Below are 19,219 nucleotides of genomic sequence, written 5' to 3'. Positions count from 1 at the left end.
GGTGTCTTCATTTATTTTCTAGATCCTCCAGGGCCACCTTCAAATGCACGTGTCACTGATACTACCAAGAAATCAGCTTCTTTAGCATGGGGCAAGCCTCATTATGATGGTGGACTTGAAATCACTGGCTATGTCGTGGAGCATCAAAAAGTAGGAGATGTGGACTGGATAAAAGATACAACAGGAACTGCCCTCCGAATCACTGAGTTTGTTGTCCCTGATCTTCAGACTAAAGAAAAATACAATTTTAGAATCAGTGCCATCAATGATGCAGGTGTTGGGGAGCCAGCAGTGATTCCAGATGTTGAAATTGTAGAAAGGGAAATGGTTCCTGATTTTGAACTAGATGCTGAGCTTCGAAGAACCCTGGTTGTTAGGGCAGGACTCAGTATTAGAATATTTGTGCCAATTAAAGGTCGTCCTGCTCCTGAAGTGACATGGACCAAAGATGATATCAACCTTAAAAACCGAGCTAACATCGAAAATACAGAATCATTTACTCTTCTGATTATCCCAGAATGTAACAGATATGACACTGGTAAATTTGTGATGACTATTGAAAACCCTGCTGGGAAGAAAAGTGGCTTTGTTAACGTCAGAGTCTTGGATACACCAGGACCCGTCCTTAACCTGAGGCCTACTGACATCACGAAGGACAGTGTCACCCTGCATTGGGACCTCCCTCTCATAGATGGGGGCTCACGTATAACAAACTATATTGTGGAGAAACGAGAAGCAACACGAAAATCCTACTCCACAGTCACCACTAAGTGCCATAAATGCACATATAAAGTTACTGGCTTGACTGAAGGTAGTGAATACTTTTTCAGAGTGATGGCAGAAAATGAATATGGAATTGGTGAGCCAACAGAAACAAAAGAACCTGTAAAAGCCTCTGAAGCACCATCACCACCAGACAGTCTGAACATTATGGACATAACTAAGAGCACAGTCAGCCTGGCATGGCCTAAACCAAAACATGATGGTGGCAGTAAGATCACTGGCTATGTGATTGAAGCCCAAAGGAAAGGCTCTGACCAGTGGACCCACATCACAACTGTGAAAGGGTTAGAATGTGTTGTGAAGAACCTAACTGAAGGGGAAGAATATACCTTCCAAGTGATGGCCGTGAACAGTGCAGGGCGAAGTGCCCCTAGAGAAAGCAGACCCGTCATTGTCAAGGAGCAGACAATGCTTCCCGAATTGGATCTCCGTGGCATTTATCAGAAATTAGTCATTGCCAGAGCTGGTGACAACATCAAAGTTGAAATTCCAGTTCTTGGTCGACCAAAGCCCACAGTTACATGGAAAAAAGGAGACCAAATTCTTAAACAGACACAGAGAGTTAATGTTGAAAATACAGCAACTTCAACCATCTTAAATATCAATGAGTGTGTGAGAAGTGATAGTGGGCCCTATCCATTAACAGCAAGGAACATTGTAGGAGAGGTTGGTGATGTCATCACCATTCAAGTCCATGATATCCCAGGACCACCTACTGGACCAATCAAATTTGATGAAGTTTCATCCGATTTTGTAATCTTCTCTTGGGACCCACCTGAGAACGATGGCGGTGTACCAATAAGCAACTATGTAATAGAAATGCGACAGACTGATGGGACTACATGGGTTGAATTAGCAACCACCGTTATACGCACTACCTATAAGGCCACTCGCCTGACGACAGGAGTAGAGTATCAATTCCGGGTAAAAGCTCAAAATAGATATGGAATTGGACCAGGCATCACATCAGCATCTATAGTTGCCAACTATCCATTTAAGGTTCCTGGGCCTCCTGGTACCCCTCAGGTAACTGCAGTTACCAAGGATTCAATGACAATTAGTTGGCATGAACCTCTTTCTGATGGTGGAAGCCCCATTTTAGGATATCACATTGAAAGAAAAGAACGAAATGGTATTCTCTGGCAGACTGTAAGCAAAGCATTAGTGCCAGGCAACATTTTCAAATCAACCGGACTTACAGATGGTATTGCTTATGAATTCCGAGTGATTGCAGAAAACATGGCAGGCAAAAGCAAGCCAAGCAAGCCATCTGAACCTATGTTGGCTTTGGATCCCATTGACCCACCTGGGAAACCAGTTCCTCTAAATATTACTAGACACACAGTGACACTTAAATGGGCTAGGCCTGAATATACTGGAGGCTTTAAAATTACTAGTTATATAGTTGAAAAGAGAGACCTTCCTAATGGACGGTGGCTGAAGGCCAACTTCAGCAACATTTTGGAGAATGAATTTACAGTCAGTGGCCTAACAGAAGATGCTGCATATGAATTCCGTGTGATTGCCAAAAATGCTGCTGGTGCTATTAGTCCACCATCTGAGCCATCAGATGCTATTACATGCAGGGATGACATTGAGGCACCAAGGATAAGGGTGGATATTAAATTTAAGGACACAATTATACTAAAAGCAGGGGAAACATTCAAGCTCGAAGCTGATGTTTCTGGTCGCCCACCTCCAACGATGGAATGGACCAAAGATGGGAAGGAGCTTGAAGGCACAGGAAAATTAGAAATAAAAATTGCAGATTTCTCTACTAATCTGGTAAACAAGGATTCATTAAGAAGGGATGGTGGTGCCTATACCCTTACAGCAACTAACCCTGGTGGTTTTGCCAAACACATTTTCAATGTCAAAGTTCTTGATAGACCAGGCCCACCTGAAGGACCATTAGCTGTATCTGAAGTGACATCAGAAAAATGTGTATTGTCATGGTTGCCTCCACTGGATGATGGAGGTGCCAAAATTGATCATTATGTAGTTCAGAAACGTGAAACCAGCAGATTGGCATGGACAAATGTAGCCTCAGAAGTCCAAGTAACAAAATTAAAGGTCACTAAACTTCTGAAAGGCAATGAATACATATTCCGTGTCATGGCAGTAAATAAATACGGAGTTGGGGAGCCACTGGAATCGGAGCCTGTGCTTGCAGTAGATCCTTATGGACCCCCTGATCCACCCAAAAACCCTGAAGTTACAACTATTACTAAAGATTCGATGGTTGTCTGCTGGGGACATCCTGACTCTGATGGTGGAAGTGAAATCATCAATTATATTGTGGAACGGCGTGACAAAGCTGGGCAACGCTGGGTGAAATGCAACAAAAAAACCCTTACTGATTTAAGATACAAAGTATCTGGACTGACAGAAGGACATCAATATGAGTTCAGGATTATGGCTGAAAACGCTGCTGGAATTAGTGCACCAAGTCCTACTAGCCCGTTTTATAAGGCTTGTGATGCTGTGTTTAAACCTGGCCCACCAGGTAACCCACGTGTTCTAGATACAAGCAGATCCTCCATTTCAATTGCTTGGAATAAACCTATCTATGACGGTGGTTCAGAAATCACTGGGTATATGGTAGAGATTGCTCTTCCAGAGGAAGATGAATGGCAGGTTGTCACTCCACCAGCTGGGCTCAAAGCAACTTCTTACACTATCACCAACCTCATAGAGAATCAGGAATATAAAATTCGCATCTATGCCATGAATTCTGAAGGCATTGGAGAACCTGCCCTTGTTCCTGGAACTCCAAAGGCTGAAGACAGGATGCTGCCTCCAGAGATTGACCTGGATGCTGAGCTGCGCAAAGTTGTTACTATAAGAGCTTGTTGTACCCTGAGACTTTTTGTTCCAATCAAAGGAAGGCCTGCACCTGAGGTGAAGTGGACCCGGGAACATGGAGAATCTTTAGATAAAGCTAGCATTGAATCCACAAGCTCTTACACCCTGCTGATTGTTGGAAATGTAAACAGATTTGACAGTGGCAAATACATACTAACTATAGAAAACAGCTCAGGCAGCAAATCTGCATTTGTCAATGTTAGAGTACTAGACACACCAGGCCCTCCACAAGATCTAAAGATAAAGGAGGTCACTAAGACATCTGTCACACTGACTTGGGAGCCTCCTCTCCTTGATGGAGGTTCAAAAATAAAGAACTATATTGTTGAAAAGCGGGAATCAACAAGAAAAGCATATTCAACTGTTGCAACAAATTGTCACAAAACTTCCTGGAAGGTAGATCAGCTTCAAGAAGGCTGCAGTTACTATTTCAGGGTTCTCGCTGAAAATGAATATGGCATCGGGCTGCCTGCTGAAACCGCAGAATCTGTGAAAGCATCAGAACGACCTCTTCCTCCAGGAAAAATTACTTTGGTGGATGTCACAAGAAATAGTGTGTCACTTTCTTGGGAGAAACCAGAGCATGATGGAGGCAGCCGAATTCTAGGCTACATTGTAGAGATGCAGAGCAAAGGCAGTGACAAATGGGCCACATGTGCCACAGTCAAAGTCACTGAAGCTACTATAACGGGATTAATTCAGGGTGAAGAATACTCTTTCCGTGTTTCAGCTCAGAATGAAAAGGGCATCAGTGATCCTAGACAACTGAGTGTGCCAGTAATTGCCAAAGATCTTGTCATTCCACCAGCCTTCAAACACTTATTCAATACTTTCACTGTACTGGCAGGTGAAGACCTAAAAGTTGATATTCCATTCATTGGACGCCCTAGACCGGCTGTAACCTGGCATAAAGATGATGTACCACTGAAGCAGACAACTAGAGTAAATGCAGAGAGCACAGAAAATAATTCATTGTTGACAATAAAGGAAGCCTGCCGAGAAGATGTCGGAAGTTACACAGTTAAACTGACTAACTCAGCTGGTGAAGCTACTGAAACCCTTACTATTATTGTTCTTGACAAACCAGGGCCTCCAACTGGACCAGTTAAAGTGGATGAAGTGACAGCTGATAGTATTACTCTTTCCTGGGGCCCACCTAAATATGATGGTGGAAGTTCTATCAATAATTACATTGTCGAAAAACGGGACACTTCTACAACTACCTGGCAAATTGTGTCAGCTACTGTTGCAAGGACAACAATAAAAGCTTGCAGATTAAAGACTGGCTGTGAGTATCAGTTTAGGATTGCAGCTGAAAACAGGTATGGAAAGAGTACCTACCTCACTTCAGAGCCTATTGTAGCCCAGTATCCATTCAAAGTTCCTGGTCCTCCTGGCACGCCATATGTAACGCTTTCCTCCAAGGACAGCATGGAAGTACGATGGAATGAGCCAGTCAGTGATGGAGGCAGCAAAGTCATTGGCTATCATCTAGAACGCAAAGAAAGAAATAGCATCCTTTGGGTTAAGTTGAATAAAACACCTATTCCACAAACAAAGTTTAAAACAACTGGCCTCGAGGAAGGCATTGAATATGAATTCAGAGTCTCCGCAGAGAACATCGTGGGCATTGGCAAGCCAAGCAAAGTGTCAGAATGCTATGTAGCTCGTGACCCATGTGATCCACCAGGGCGGCCAGAGGCAATCATTGTCACACGGAATTCTGTGACTCTTCAGTGGAAGAAACCCACTTATGATGGTGGAAGCAAGATTACTGGTTATATTGTTGAGAAGAAAGAATTGCCAGAGGGCCGTTGGATGAAAGCCAGTTTTACAAATGTCATTGACACTCAATTTGAAGTAACTGGCCTAGTGGAAAATCAAAGATATGAGTTCCGGGTTATAGCTCGAAATGCTGCGGGAGTGTTGAGTGAGCCTTCAGAAAGCACAGGGGCAATAACAGCACGAGACGAGGTAGACCCACCACGAATAAGTATGGATCCCAAATACAAAGACACGATTGTGGTTCATGCTGGTGAAGTTTTCAAGATTGATGCAGATATTTATGGAAAACCAATTCCAACCATTCAGTGGATAAAAGGTGATCAGGAGCTTTCAAATACAGCTCGATTAGAAATCAAGAGCACTGACTTTGCCACCAGTCTCAGTGTAAAGGATGCAGTACGTGTCGACAGTGGAAGTTACATATTGAAGGCCAAAAATGTTGCAGGAGAGAGATCAGTTACTGTAAACGTCAAAATTCTTGATAAACCAGGGCCACCTGAAGGACCTGTTGTTATAACGGGAGTTACAGCAGAAAAATGCACACTAGCTTGGAAACCCCCACTACAGGATGGTGGGAGTGACATCATAAATTATATTGTGGAAAGGAGAGAAACCAGCCGCTTGGTTTGGACTGTGGTTGACGCCAACGTGCAGACTCTCAGCTGCAAGGTTACTAAGCTTCTTGAAGGCAATGAATATATTTTCCGTATAATGGCTGTAAACAAATACGGTGTTGGTGAACCTCTTGAATCTGAGCCAGTAGTTGCAAAGAATCCATTTGTGGTCCCGGATGCACCAAAAGCTCCAGAAATCACAGCAGTGACCAAGGACTCAATGATTGTTGTATGGGAAAGGCCAGCATCTGATGGTGGCAGCGAAATTCTTGGATATGTTCTTGAAAAACGGGATAAAGAGGGCATTAGATGGACAAGATGCCACAAACGTCTGATTGGGGAATTGCGCTTGAGAGTGACTGGACTCATAGAAAATCACAGTTATGAATTCAGAGTCTCAGCTGAGAATGCTGCTGGACTTAGTGAACCAAGCCCACCTTCTGCTTACCAAAAGGCTTGTGATCCTATTTATAAACCAGGACCTCCAAACAATCCCAAAGTTGTAGATATTACCAGATCTTCCGTCTTCCTTTCTTGGAGCAAACCAATATATGATGGTGGCTGTGAAATCCAAGGTTACATTGTTGAAAAATGTGATGTGAGCGACGGTGAATGGACAATGTGCACTCCACCAACTGGAATCAATAAAACAAATATAGAAGTAGAGAAGCTGTTGGAAAAACATGAATATAACTTCCGTATCTGTGCTGTTAATAAAGCTGGAGTTGGAGAACATGCTGATGTCCCTGGACCTATTATAGTAGAAGAAAAATTGGAAGCACCAGACATCGATCTTGACCTAGAACTAAGAAAAATTATAAACATAAGGGCAGGTGGCTCCTTAAGGTTATTTGTTCCTATTAAAGGTCGTCCTACACCAGAAGTTAAATGGGGGAAGGCGGATGGTGAAATCCGAGATGCAGCTATAATTGATGTCACTAGCAGTTTTACCTCTCTTGTTCTTGATAATGTCAACCGATATGATAGTGGGAAATACACTCTCACGTTAGAAAACAGCAGTGGAACAAAGTCTGCCTTTGTTACTGTGAGAGTTCTGGACACACCAAGTCCACCTGTTAACCTGAAAGTCACAGAAATCACTAAAGACTCAGTATCAATTACATGGGAACCTCCTTTGTTGGATGGGGGTTCCAAAATCAAAAACTACATTGTTGAGAAACGTGAAGCCACAAGAAAAGCATATGCTGCAGTTGTAACAAATTGCCATAAGAATTCTTGGAAAATTGATCAACTCCAAGAAGGTTGCAGTTATTACTTTAGAGTCACAGCTGAGAATGAATATGGTATTGGCCTTCCTGCCCGCACTGCTGATCCAATTAAAGTTGCAGAAGTCCCACAACCTCCAGGAAAAATAACTGTGGATGATGTCACCAGAAACAGTGTCTCTTTGAGTTGGACAAAGCCTGAACATGATGGTGGCAGTAAAATTATTCAGTATATTGTGGAAATGCAAGCTAAACAGAGTGAGAAATGGTCAGAGTGTGCCCGAGTCAAGTCCCTTGAAGCAGTAATTACCAACCTAACTCAGGGAGAAGAATATCTTTTTAGAGTCATTGCTGTAAATGAAAAGGGGAGAAGTGATCCTAGGTCCCTTGCAGTTCCAATAGTTGCCAAAGATCTGGTCATTGAACCAGATGTAAGACCTGCATTCAACAGTTATAGTGTACAGGTTGGACACGATTTGAAAATAGAAGTGCCAATTTCTGGACGTCCTAAGCCAACCATTACCTGGACTAAAGATGGTCTTCCACTGAAGCAGACTACAAGAATCAATGTTGCTGATTCACTTGACCTCACCGTACTCAGTATTAAAGAAACTCATAAGGATGATGGTGGACATTATGGAATCACAGTTGCTAATGTTGTTGGTCAGAAAACAGCATCCATTGAAATTACAACTCTAGACAAACCTGATCCTCCAAAAGGACCTGTTAAATTTGATGAAGTCAGTGCTGAAAGTATTACATTATCTTGGAACCCTCCAGTATATACAGGGGGCTGCCAGATCACCAACTACATTGTTCATAAAAGAGATACAACCACCACCATATGGGAAGTTGTTTCTGCTACTGTTGCCAGAACTACACTCAAAGTGACCAAACTGAAAACTGGTACAGAGTACCAATTCAGAATATTTGCTGAAAATAGATATGGACAAAGCTTTGCCTTGGAGTCTGATTCAATTGTAGCTCAATATCCTTACAAAGAACCAGGCCCTCCAGGCACACCATTTGTCACAGCCATTTCCAAAGACTCCATGGTCATACAGTGGCATGAACCAATCAATAACGGTGGAAGCCCAGTCATCGGTTACCACCTTGAAAGAAAGGAAAGAAATAGTATTTTGTGGACAAAAGTCAACAAAACTATTATTCATGACACCCAGTTTAAATCACTCAATCTTGAAGAAGGCATTGAATATGAATTCAGAGTTTACGCTGAAAATATTGTTGGTGTAGGCAAAGCAAGCAAGATTTCTGAATGCTATGTAGCCAGAGATCCCTGTGACCCACCAGGGACCCCGGAAGCAATAATAGTTAAAAGAAATGAAATCACTTTACAGTGGACCAAACCTGTATATGATGGTGGAAGTATGATTACAGGTTACATTGTAGAGAAACGTGATTTGCCTGAGGGTCGTTGGATGAAAGCCAGTTTTACAAATGTCATTGAAACTCAATTTACTGTGTCAGGTCTTACTGAAGACCAAAGATATGAATTCAGAGTCATTGCAAAGAATGCAGCTGGTACAATAAGTAAACCCTCTGACAGTACTGGACCAATAACGGCCAAGGATGAGGTTGAACTCCCAAGAATTTCAATGGATCCAAAATTCAGAGACACAATTGTGGTAAATGCTGGAGAAACATTCAGGCTTGAGGCTGATGTCCATGGGAAGCCCCTACCTACCATTGAGTGGTTAAGAGGGGATAAAGAAGTTGAAGAATCTGCTAGATGTGAAATAAAGAACACAGATTTCAAGGCTTTACTTATTGTAAAGGATGCCATTAGAATTGATGGTGGACAGTATATTTTAAGAGCTTCCAATGTTGCAGGTTCTAAGTCATTCCCAGTAAATGTAAAAGTATTAGATAGACCAGGACCTCCAGAAGGGCCAGTCCAGGTTACTGGAGTCACTGCTGAAAAATGCACTTTAACTTGGTCTCCACCACTACAAGATGGTGGCAGTGATATTTCTCACTATGTTGTTGAAAAGAGAGAAACGAGTCGACTTGCCTGGACTGTTGTTGCTTCAGAAGTTGTGACCAATTCTCTGAAAGTTACCAAACTCTTAGAAGGAAATGAATACATTTTCCGTATAATGGCTGTCAACAAATACGGTGTTGGAGAACCTTTGGAATCTGCACCAGTACTAATGAAAAATCCATTTGTGCTTCCTGGACCACCAAAAAGCTTGGAAGTCACGAACATTGCCAAGGACTCCATGACCGTCTGTTGGAACCGTCCAGAGAGTGATGGTGGAAGTGAAATTATTGGTTATATTGTTGAGAAAAGAGACAGAAGTGGCATTCGGTGGATAAAATGTAATAAACGCCGCATTACAGATTTGCGCCTAAGAGTAACAGGATTAACAGAAGATCATGAGTACGAATTCAGAGTCTCTGCAGAAAATGCTGCTGGAGTTGGAGAACCAAGTCCAGCTACAGTTTATTATAAGGCTTGCGATCCTGTGTTCAAACCTGGCCCACCCACCAATGCACACATTGTAGACACCACTAAAAATTCAATTACACTTGCGTGGGGTAAACCCATCTATGATGGTGGCAGTGAGATCCTGGGATATGTAATAGAAATCTGTAAAGCAGATGAAGAAGAATGGCAAATAGTTACTCCACCGACTGGCCTGAAAGTCACTCGATTTGAAATTTCAAAACTCACTGAACACCAAGAATACAAAATACGAGTCTGTGCTCTCAATAAAGTTGGTTTAGGTGAGGCTACATCAGTTCCTGGTACTGTGAAACCAGAAGACAAACTTGAAGCACCTGAACTTGACCTTGATTCTGAATTAAGGAAAGGAATCATTGTAAGAGCTGGTGGATCTGTCAGAATTCATATTCCATTCAAAGGTCGTCCAACACCTGAGATTACTTGGTCTCGAGAGGAAGGTGAATTCACAGACAAAGTCCAAATTGAAAAGGGAGTGAACTATACCCAACTATCAATAGATAACTGTGATAGAAATGATGCTGGAAAATATGTTCTCAAACTGGAAAACAGCAGTGGAACTAAATCTGCTTTTGTAACCGTGAAAGTTCTTGATACTCCAGGACCACCACAGAATTTGGCAGTCAAAGAAGTGAAAAAAGATTCTGTCATCCTGGTATGGGAGCCACCCATCATTGATGGGGGTGCAAAGATCAAGAACTATGTTATTGACAAACGTGAGTCAACCAGAAAAGCATATGCTAATGTGAGTAATAAATGCAACAAAACAAACCTTAAAGTTGAAAATCTTACGGAAGGAGCCATTTATTACTTTAGAGTTATGGCTGAAAATGAATTTGGAGTTGGCATTCCAGTGGAAACTATTGATGCTGTGAAAGCTGCTGAACCTCCTTCCCCACCAGGAAAGGTAACACTCACTGATGTGTCCCAGACCAGTGCATCACTTATGTGGGAGAAACCTGAACATGATGGTGGTAGCAGAGTCCTGGGGTATGTTGTTGAAATGCAACCAAAAGGAACTGAAAAATGGAGTGTTGTGGCTGAATCCAAAGTCTGTAATGCAGTTGTCACTGGTCTGAGTTCTGGACAAGAGTATCAGTTCCGTGTCAAGGCTTATAACGAGAAAGGAAAAAGTGATCCAAGAGTTCTCGGTGTTCCTGTCATAGCCAAAGACTTGACCATACAGCCTAGTCTTAAGTTGCCATTTAACACATACAGTGTCCAAGCTGGAGAAGATCTTAAAATCGAGATTCTAGTTATTGGACGACCGAGACCTAAAATTTCATGGGTCAAAGATGGTGAGTCTTTTAAACAGACAACAAGAGTAAATGTTGAGGAAACAGACACTTCAGCTATTTTGCACATTAAAGAAAGTAACAAAGATGACTTTGGAAAATACACCATAACAGCAACAAATAGTGCAGGCACAGCAACAGAAAATCTCAGCATTATTGTTTTGGAAAAGCCTGGACCTCCAGTTGGACCAGTTCGGTTTGATGAAGTTAGTGCAGACTTTGTGGTCATATCTTGGGAACCTCCAGCCTATACTGGTGGCTGCCAAATAAACAACTATATTGTAGAGAAGCGAGATACAAGCACCACCACATGGCAGATGGTATCAGCAACAGTTGCAAGAACAACAATCAAAATAACCAGACTGAAAACAGGCACGGAGTACCAGTTTAGAATTTTTGCAGAAAACAGGTATGGAAAAAGTGCACCCCTGGATTCTAAACCAGTTATTGTACAATATCCATTTAAAGTACCTGGACCACCTGGAACTCCTTTTGTCACCTCAATCTCAAAAGACCAAATGCTTGTTCAATGGCATGAGCCAGTTAATGATGGAGGTAGCAAAGTTATTGGCTACCATCTTGAACAGAAAGAAAAGAACAGCATTTTATGGATGAAATTAAACAAGACTCCCATTCAAGATACCAAATTCAAAACAACTGGGCTTGATGAAGGCCTTGAGTATGAATTCAAAGTTTCTGCGGAAAATATTGTTGGCATCGGCAAGCCTAGCAAAGTGTCAGAATGTTTTGTTGCTCGTGATCCATGTGACCCACCTGGTCGTCCTGAAGCCATCGTTATTACAAGAAACAGTGTCACACTGAAATGGAAGAAACCTGCCTATGATGGTGGTAGCAAAATTACAGGTTATGTTGTGGAAAAGAAAGATCTACCTGATGGACGTTGGATGAAAGCCAGCTTTACCAATGTATTAGAAACTGAATTTACAGTGAGTGGACTTGTAGAAGACCAAAGATATGAATTTAGAGTAATTGCAAAAAACGCAGCTGGCAACTTTAGTGAACCATCTGAAAGCACTGGTGCCATTACTGCAAGAGATGAAATTGATGCACCAAATGCCTCACTGGATCCAAAATATAAAGATGTCATCGTTGTTCACGCAGGAGAGACTTTCGTCCTTGAAGCTGATATCCGCGGCAAACCTATACCTGATATTGTTTGGTCAAAAGATGGAAAAGAGCTTGAAGAAACAGCCGCTAGGATGGAAATCAAGTCTACTTTTCAGAAAACAACTCTTGTTGTCAAAGATTGTATACGCACGGATGGAGGACAATATATTCTGAAACTGAGCAATGTTGGTGGTACGAAGTCTATACCAATCACTGTAAAGGTACTTGACAGGCCAGGACCTCCTGAAGCACCTCTGAAAGTTTCTGGGGTTACTGCTGAAAAATGTTACCTGGCATGGAACCCACCTTTACAAGACGGTGGTGCTAATATTTCACATTATATCATTGAAAAGAGAGAGACAAGCAGACTCTCCTGGACCCAGGTTTCAACTGAAGTCCAGGCTCTTAACTACAAAGTCACTAAACTTCTTCCTGGTAATGAATACATTTTCCGTGTCATGGCTGTGAATAAATATGGCATTGGAGAGCCCTTGGAATCTGAGCCTGTTATAGCCTGTAATCCTTATAAACCACCAGGTCCTCCTTCAGCACCTGAAGCATCAGCAATCGCCAAAGATTCTATGGTAGTAACATGGGCACGCCCAGAGGATGATGGAGGTGCTGAAATTGAGGGTTACATTCTTGAAAAAAGAGATAAGGAGGGCATTAGATGGACCAAGTGCAACAAGAAAACACTAACAGATCTCCGATTCAGGGTAACTGGCCTTACTGAAGGTCATTCCTATGAATTCAGAGTTGCTGCTGAAAATGCAGCTGGCGTGGGTGAACCCAGCGAGCCATCTGTTTTTTATCGTGCCTGTGATGCTTTGTATCCACCAGGTCCACCAACTAATCCAAAAGTGACAGACACTTCCAGATCTTCTGTCTCCCTGGCATGGAATAAACCAATTTATGATGGTGGTGCACCTGTTAAGGGCTATGTCATTGAAGTCAAAGAAGCCACTGATGATGAATGGACAACTTGCACTCCACCAACAGGATTACAAGGAAAGCAGTTCACAGTGACCAACCTTAAAGAAAATACTGAATATAATTTCCGTATTTGTGCCATCAATTCTGAAGGTGTAGGTGAACCTGCAACTATACCTGGTTCAGTTGTTGCCCAAGATAGGCTAGAACCACCAGAAATAGAACTTGATGCTGATCTCAGAAAGGTGGTCATTCTGCGGGCAAGTACTACTTTACGCTTATTTGTCACTATCAGAGGTCGACCAGAACCTGAAGTTAAGTGGGAAAAGGCTGAAGGCATTCTCACTGAAAGGGCCCAGATTGAAGTGACCAGCTCATATACAATGTTGGTAATTGATAATGTGACCAGATTTGACAGTGGTCGGTATAATCTGACACTAGAAAATAACAGTGGCTCCAAAACAGCTTTTGTTAATGTCCGAGTTCTTGACTCACCAAGTGCCCCTGTGAATTTGACTGTAAGAGAAGTAAAGAAAGACTCAGTGACATTGTCTTGGGAACCACCACTTATTGATGGAGGAGCTAAGATTACAAACTACATCATCGAAAAACGAGAAGCTACAAGAAAAGCATATGCTACAGTTACAAACAATTGCACTAAGAATACTTTTAAAATTGAAAACCTACAAGAAGGATGTTCTTACTACTTCCGAGTCTTGGCTTCCAATGAATATGGGATTGGTTTGCCAGCTGAAACAACTGAACCCATTAAAGTTTCTGAACCACCCCTCCCACCTGGAAGAGTAACTCTTGTTGATGTGACCCGTAATACAGCTACAATTAAGTGGGAAAAACCAGAAAGTGATGGTGGCAGCAAAATTACGGGTTATGTAGTTGAAATGCAGACTAAAGGGAGTGAGAAATGGAGCACTTGCACACAAGTTAAGACTCTGGAAGCAACTATATCCGGCCTAACTGCAGGAGAAGAGTATGTCTTCAGGGTAGCTGCAGTTAATGAGAAAGGAAGAAGTGATCCAAGACAACTTGGCGTGCCAGTCATTGCAAGGGATATTGAAATAAAGCCTTCAGTTGAGCTTCCTTTCAATACTTTCAATGTAAAGGCTAACGACCAACTTAAGATTGATGTTCCATTTAAAGGAAGACCTCAAGCTACTGTAAGCTGGAAAAAAGATGGTCAGACTCTTAAGGAGACAACTAGAGTCAATGTTTCTTCTTCAAAGACTGTAACATCACTATCTATTAAGGAAGCTTCAAGGGAAGATGTTGGAACTTATGAGTTATGTGTTTCAAACAGTGCTGGATCCATAACAGTTCCTATTACAGTAATTGTCCTTGATAGACCAGGACCTCCAGGACCTATACAGATTGATGAGGTTAGTTGTGACAACATGACTATTTCTTGGAATCCTCCAGAATATGATGGTGGCTGCCATATTAGCAATTACATCGTTGAAAAGAGAGAAACCACTTCTACAACATGGCACGTAGTTTCACAAGCAGTTGCAAGAACATCCATTAAAATAGTTCGTTTGACAACAGGAAGTGAGTATCAGTTCCGTGTCTGCGCAGAAAACCGCTATGGAAAGAGCACCTACAGTGAATCTTCAGCTGTTGTTGCAGAGTATCCATTCAGCCGCCCAGGTCCTCCTGGTACTCCTAAAGTTGTGCATGCCACAAAATCCACCATGATTGTAAGCTGGCAAGTGCCAGTTAATGATGGAGGCAGTCAAATAATTGGCTATCACCTTGAATATAAAGAAAGAAGCAGCATTCTTTGGTCAAAAGCAAATAAAATCCTCATTCCCAATACGCAAATGAAAGTCTCCGGCCTTGATGAAGGACTGATGTATGAGTATCGTGTATATGCTGAGAATATTGCTGGAATTGGTAAATGCAGTAAATCTTGTGAACCAGTCCCTGCACGAGACCCTTGTGACCCACCTGGACAACCTGAAGTCACAAATATCACAAGAAAATCAGTGTCACTTAAATGGTCTAAACCACGTTATGATGGTGGAGCTAAGATCACAGGATACATTATTGAACGTAGAGAACTACCAGATGGACGGTGGCTGAAGTGCAACTTTACTAACATACAAGAAACATACTTTGAAGTAACTGAACTTACTGAAGATCAGCGTTATGAATTCCGGGTTTTTGCAAGGAATGCTGCTGACTCAGTTAGTGAGCCGTCTGAATCCACTGGACCTATTACAGTTAAAGACGATGTTGAGGCCCCGAGAATTATGATGGATGTTAAGTTCCGAGATGTTATTGTTGTCAAAGCTGGAGAGGTCCTTAAAATAAATGCAGACATTGCAGGGCGACCTCTGCCAGTAGTTTCCTGGGCCAAGGATGGTGTAGAAATTGAAGAAAGAGCAAGAACAGAAATTGTCTCAACGGACTATAATACCTTGTTAATAGTGAAAGACTGTGTCAGACGAGACACTGGGCAGTATGTACTAACACTGAAGAATGTTGCAGGAACTCGGTCTATGGCAGTTAATTGCAAGGTACTTGATAAGCCTGGCCCACCAGCAGGACCACTTGAAATAAATGGCCTCACTGCTGAGAAATGCTCTCTTTCCTGGGGACCACCCCAAGAAGATGGTGGCGCAAGTATCGACTATTACATTGTAGAAAAACGTGAAACAAGCCGCCTTGCATGGACAATATGTGAAGGAGAGTTAAGGACAACATCCTGTAAAGTGACCAAGTTACTCAAAGGCAATGAATACATCTTTAGAGTAATAGGTGTTAATAAATATGGTGTTGGTGAGCCCCTAGAGAGTGAGGCTATAAAGGCACTAGATCCATTTACAGTGCCAAGTCCACCCACATCTTTGGAAGTTACATCTGTGACCAAAGAGTTCATGACACTTTGCTGGTCAAGACCTGAGAGTGATGGAGGCAATGACATCTCTGGGTATATCATTGAAAGACGAGAGAAAAACAGCCTACGATGGGTGCGTGTAAACAAAAAACCAGTTTATGATTTGAGAGTGAAATCAACAGGACTTCGGGAAGGATGTGAATATGAGTATCGGGTTTATGCAGAAAATGCTGCTGGCCTAAGCCTTCCAAGTGAAACTACTCCCCTAATTCGGGCAGAAGATCCAGTGTTCTTACCATCTCCTCCATCCAAACCAAAAATTGTGGACTCAGGCAAGACAAATATAACTATTAGCTGGGTTAAGCCCTTATTTGATGGTGGGGCCCCAATAACTGGATACACTGTAGAATACAAAACTTCTGATGAAACTGACTGGAAAACTGCCATTCAATGCTTAAGAGGCACAGAATATACAATAAGTGGACTAACAACAGGAGCTGAATATGTATTCAGAGTAAGATCTGTCAATAAAGTCGGTGCTGGTGATCCCAGTGATAGTTCCGATCCCCAGATAGCAAAGGAAAGAGAAGAAGAACCTGTATTCGATCTTGACAGTGAAATGAAGAAGACCTTGATTGTCAAGGCCGGTGCCTCATTTACCATGACTGTGCCTTTCCGAGGAAGACCAGTACCCAATGTCTTGTGGAGTAAGCCAGATACTGACCTCCGCACCAGAGCTTATATTGATTCCACAGACTCTCGTACGTCACTTACTGTTGAAAATGCCAACAGAAATGATTCTGGAAAATACACATTAACCATTCAGAATAATTTGAATGCTGCTTCACTGACCTTAGTTGTCAGAGTTTTAGATTCTCCTGGTCCTCCAGCCAATGTTACTGTACATGATGTCACCAAAGAGTCTGCTGTGTTATCCTGGGATGTTCCTGAAAACGATGGTGGAGCACCAGTAAAGAATTACCACATAGAAAAACGTGAGGCCAGTAAGAAAGCATGGGTCTCTGTGACCAACAACTGTAACCGCCTCTCCTACAAAATTAACAACTTACAAGAAGGGGCAATTTACTACTTCAGAGTCTCTGGAGAAAATGAGTTTGGTGTTGGTATACCAGCTGAAACAAAAGAAGGAATAAAAATAACAGGTATGTTTTAAGAACATAGAAAATGGACATATTCATATTCATTTTCCTAGAATAGTGTGAATCATTCTAATTACTGTTTAATCTTAAATGCTTTTGATTCACACCTCAAACAATTCATACTACAGCACAAAATGAAATCTCTAATAGAGAAAGCTTTTTGTTGATCAAAATAAATGTAGAAACTTACATAGCTGGAATTGGATAATATATGTTGAATTTAAGTATAATAGAATTTGACTGCATATATATGTATGTGTGTATATATATGTATGTGTATATGGATATACATATATATGTATACACACGTAGTGTGCATGTGCAGAAATTGTATGATGAAGTTTCTTACAAAATTATTCATCTAATTCCTCATTTTTTATACTCATGATAAATCTGGGATGTTATCATTTAATCTGCTCATTTGACACTAATTTGAGTTTAAACATTATGACATGCTATGTATAACATGCAATGAATGAGTCAGGGGAAGCTTTGCTTGGCTCGGAAGCCATACTGGTCGCATAAAAAGTAAGAAAGACTCAAATCAGAGTAAACATATGGCTTTCATTTAAAATTTTTCTTTTGACAATGCAGGAAGAACATACATGGGTCAAAATGTAATAACCTTCCCTTTCTTTTGACGTTTTCCTTTCTTAGAAAAACCAAGCCCACCTGAAAAACTTGGAGTAACAAGTGTATCCAAAGATAGTGTTTCCCTGACCTGGTTGAAGCCAGAACATGATGGTGGAAGCAGAATTGTACACTATATCATTGAAACACTAGAAAAAGGACAGAAAAATTGGGTTAAATGTGCCGTGGTAAAGTCAACCCATCACACTGTTTCTGGTCTGAGGGAGAATTCTGAATACTTTTTCCGGGTATTTGCTGAAAATCAAGCTGGTCTGAGTGACCCAAGAGAGCTTCTGCTTCCTGTTCTTGTTAAGGAGCAACTAGGTATGTCTAATTTTATGTAGAAGCAAAATTTGAAATGATTGGCATTGACGTGGGTTAATTTTTAGAAATTCTTTTTCACCTTCACCTGCCATACTCTTCTTTTACAGAACCGCCTGAAATTGATATGAAGAATTTCCCAAGTCAAACTGTGTATGTTAGAGCTGGTTCAAACCTTAAAGTTGATATTCCAATTTCTGGAAAACCACTACCCAAAGTGACCTTATCAAGAGATGGTGTCCCCCTAAAAGCAACTATGAGGTTTAACACTGAAGTTACTGCCGAAAACTTGACCATTAATCTCAAAGAAAGCGTTGCTGCTGATGCTGGAAGGTATGAGATCACTGCTGCCAACTCCAGTGGAACAACCAAAGCACTTATTAACATTGTTGTACTGGACAGGCCTGGTCCCCCAACTGGCCCTGTTGCTATTAGTGATATAACTGAAGAAACTGTGACTCTCAAATGGGAGCCACCTAAGTACGATGGTGGAAGTCAGGTTACCAATTACATTGTACTCAAGAGGGAGACAAGTACTGCAGTATGGACTGAAGTGTCTGCAACCGTTGCAAGAACCATGACTAAAGTCATGAAACTGACTACAGGAGAAGAATACCAATTCCGCATCAAGGCAGAAAACCGCTTTGGCATCAGTGATCACATAGATTCAGCTTATGTGACTGTCAAACTACCATACAGTAAGTTGTCTAACTTATCAAAAATACCAGGTTTTCATTTACATAAATTTACATAAATGTTTGAAATATCTGTATTAACCTATGAAATTTCACTCTTTTGTAGCAACACCGGGACCACCATCTACACCATGGGTTACTAATGTTACTCGAGAAAGCATCACCGTGGCCTGGCATGAACCAGTGTCCAATGGAGGCAATGCAGTTATAGGCTATCACCTGGAAATGAAAGACAGAAACAGTATTTTATGGCAAAAAGTCAACAAAATGGTCATCCGCACAACTCACTTCAAAGTCACAACAATCAGTGCTGGACTTATTTATGAATTCAGGGTGTATGCAGAAAATGCTGCTGGTGTTGGAAAACCCAGCCATCCGTCCGAGCCAGTCCTAGCTATAGATGCCTGTGGTATGTATTTTATGAGAAGGTTCTGACTGTTTAAAAATG

The 19,219-nt window shown here is 41.6% G+C and overlaps 1 protein-coding gene across 1 annotated transcript in view; it reads left to right on the top strand.

The window, feature by feature from the left end:
• TTN (titin) overlaps positions 1–19,219 on the top strand; it is a 271,515-nt gene that overhangs the window by 221,444 nt on the left and 30,852 nt on the right. Inside the window, exons 276-279 of the mRNA XM_088794519.1 lie at positions 23–17,128; positions 17,783–18,079; positions 18,187–18,774; positions 18,878–19,180. Coding sequence (XP_088650645.1) covers positions 23–17,128; positions 17,783–18,079; positions 18,187–18,774; positions 18,878–19,180 — 18,294 coding nt within the window. The remainder of the gene's footprint in view (positions 1–22; positions 17,129–17,782; positions 18,080–18,186; positions 18,775–18,877; positions 19,181–19,219) is intronic.

This window comes from Rhinolophus sinicus, chromosome 17, assembly GCF_057876585.1.
Source record: "Rhinolophus sinicus isolate RSI-liver-muscle chromosome 17, RSI-T2T, whole genome shotgun sequence".
NCBI classification, from domain to species: domain Eukaryota; kingdom Metazoa; phylum Chordata; class Mammalia; order Chiroptera; family Rhinolophidae; genus Rhinolophus; species Rhinolophus sinicus.
This window is presented reverse-complemented; position numbering and strand designations above follow the sequence as displayed.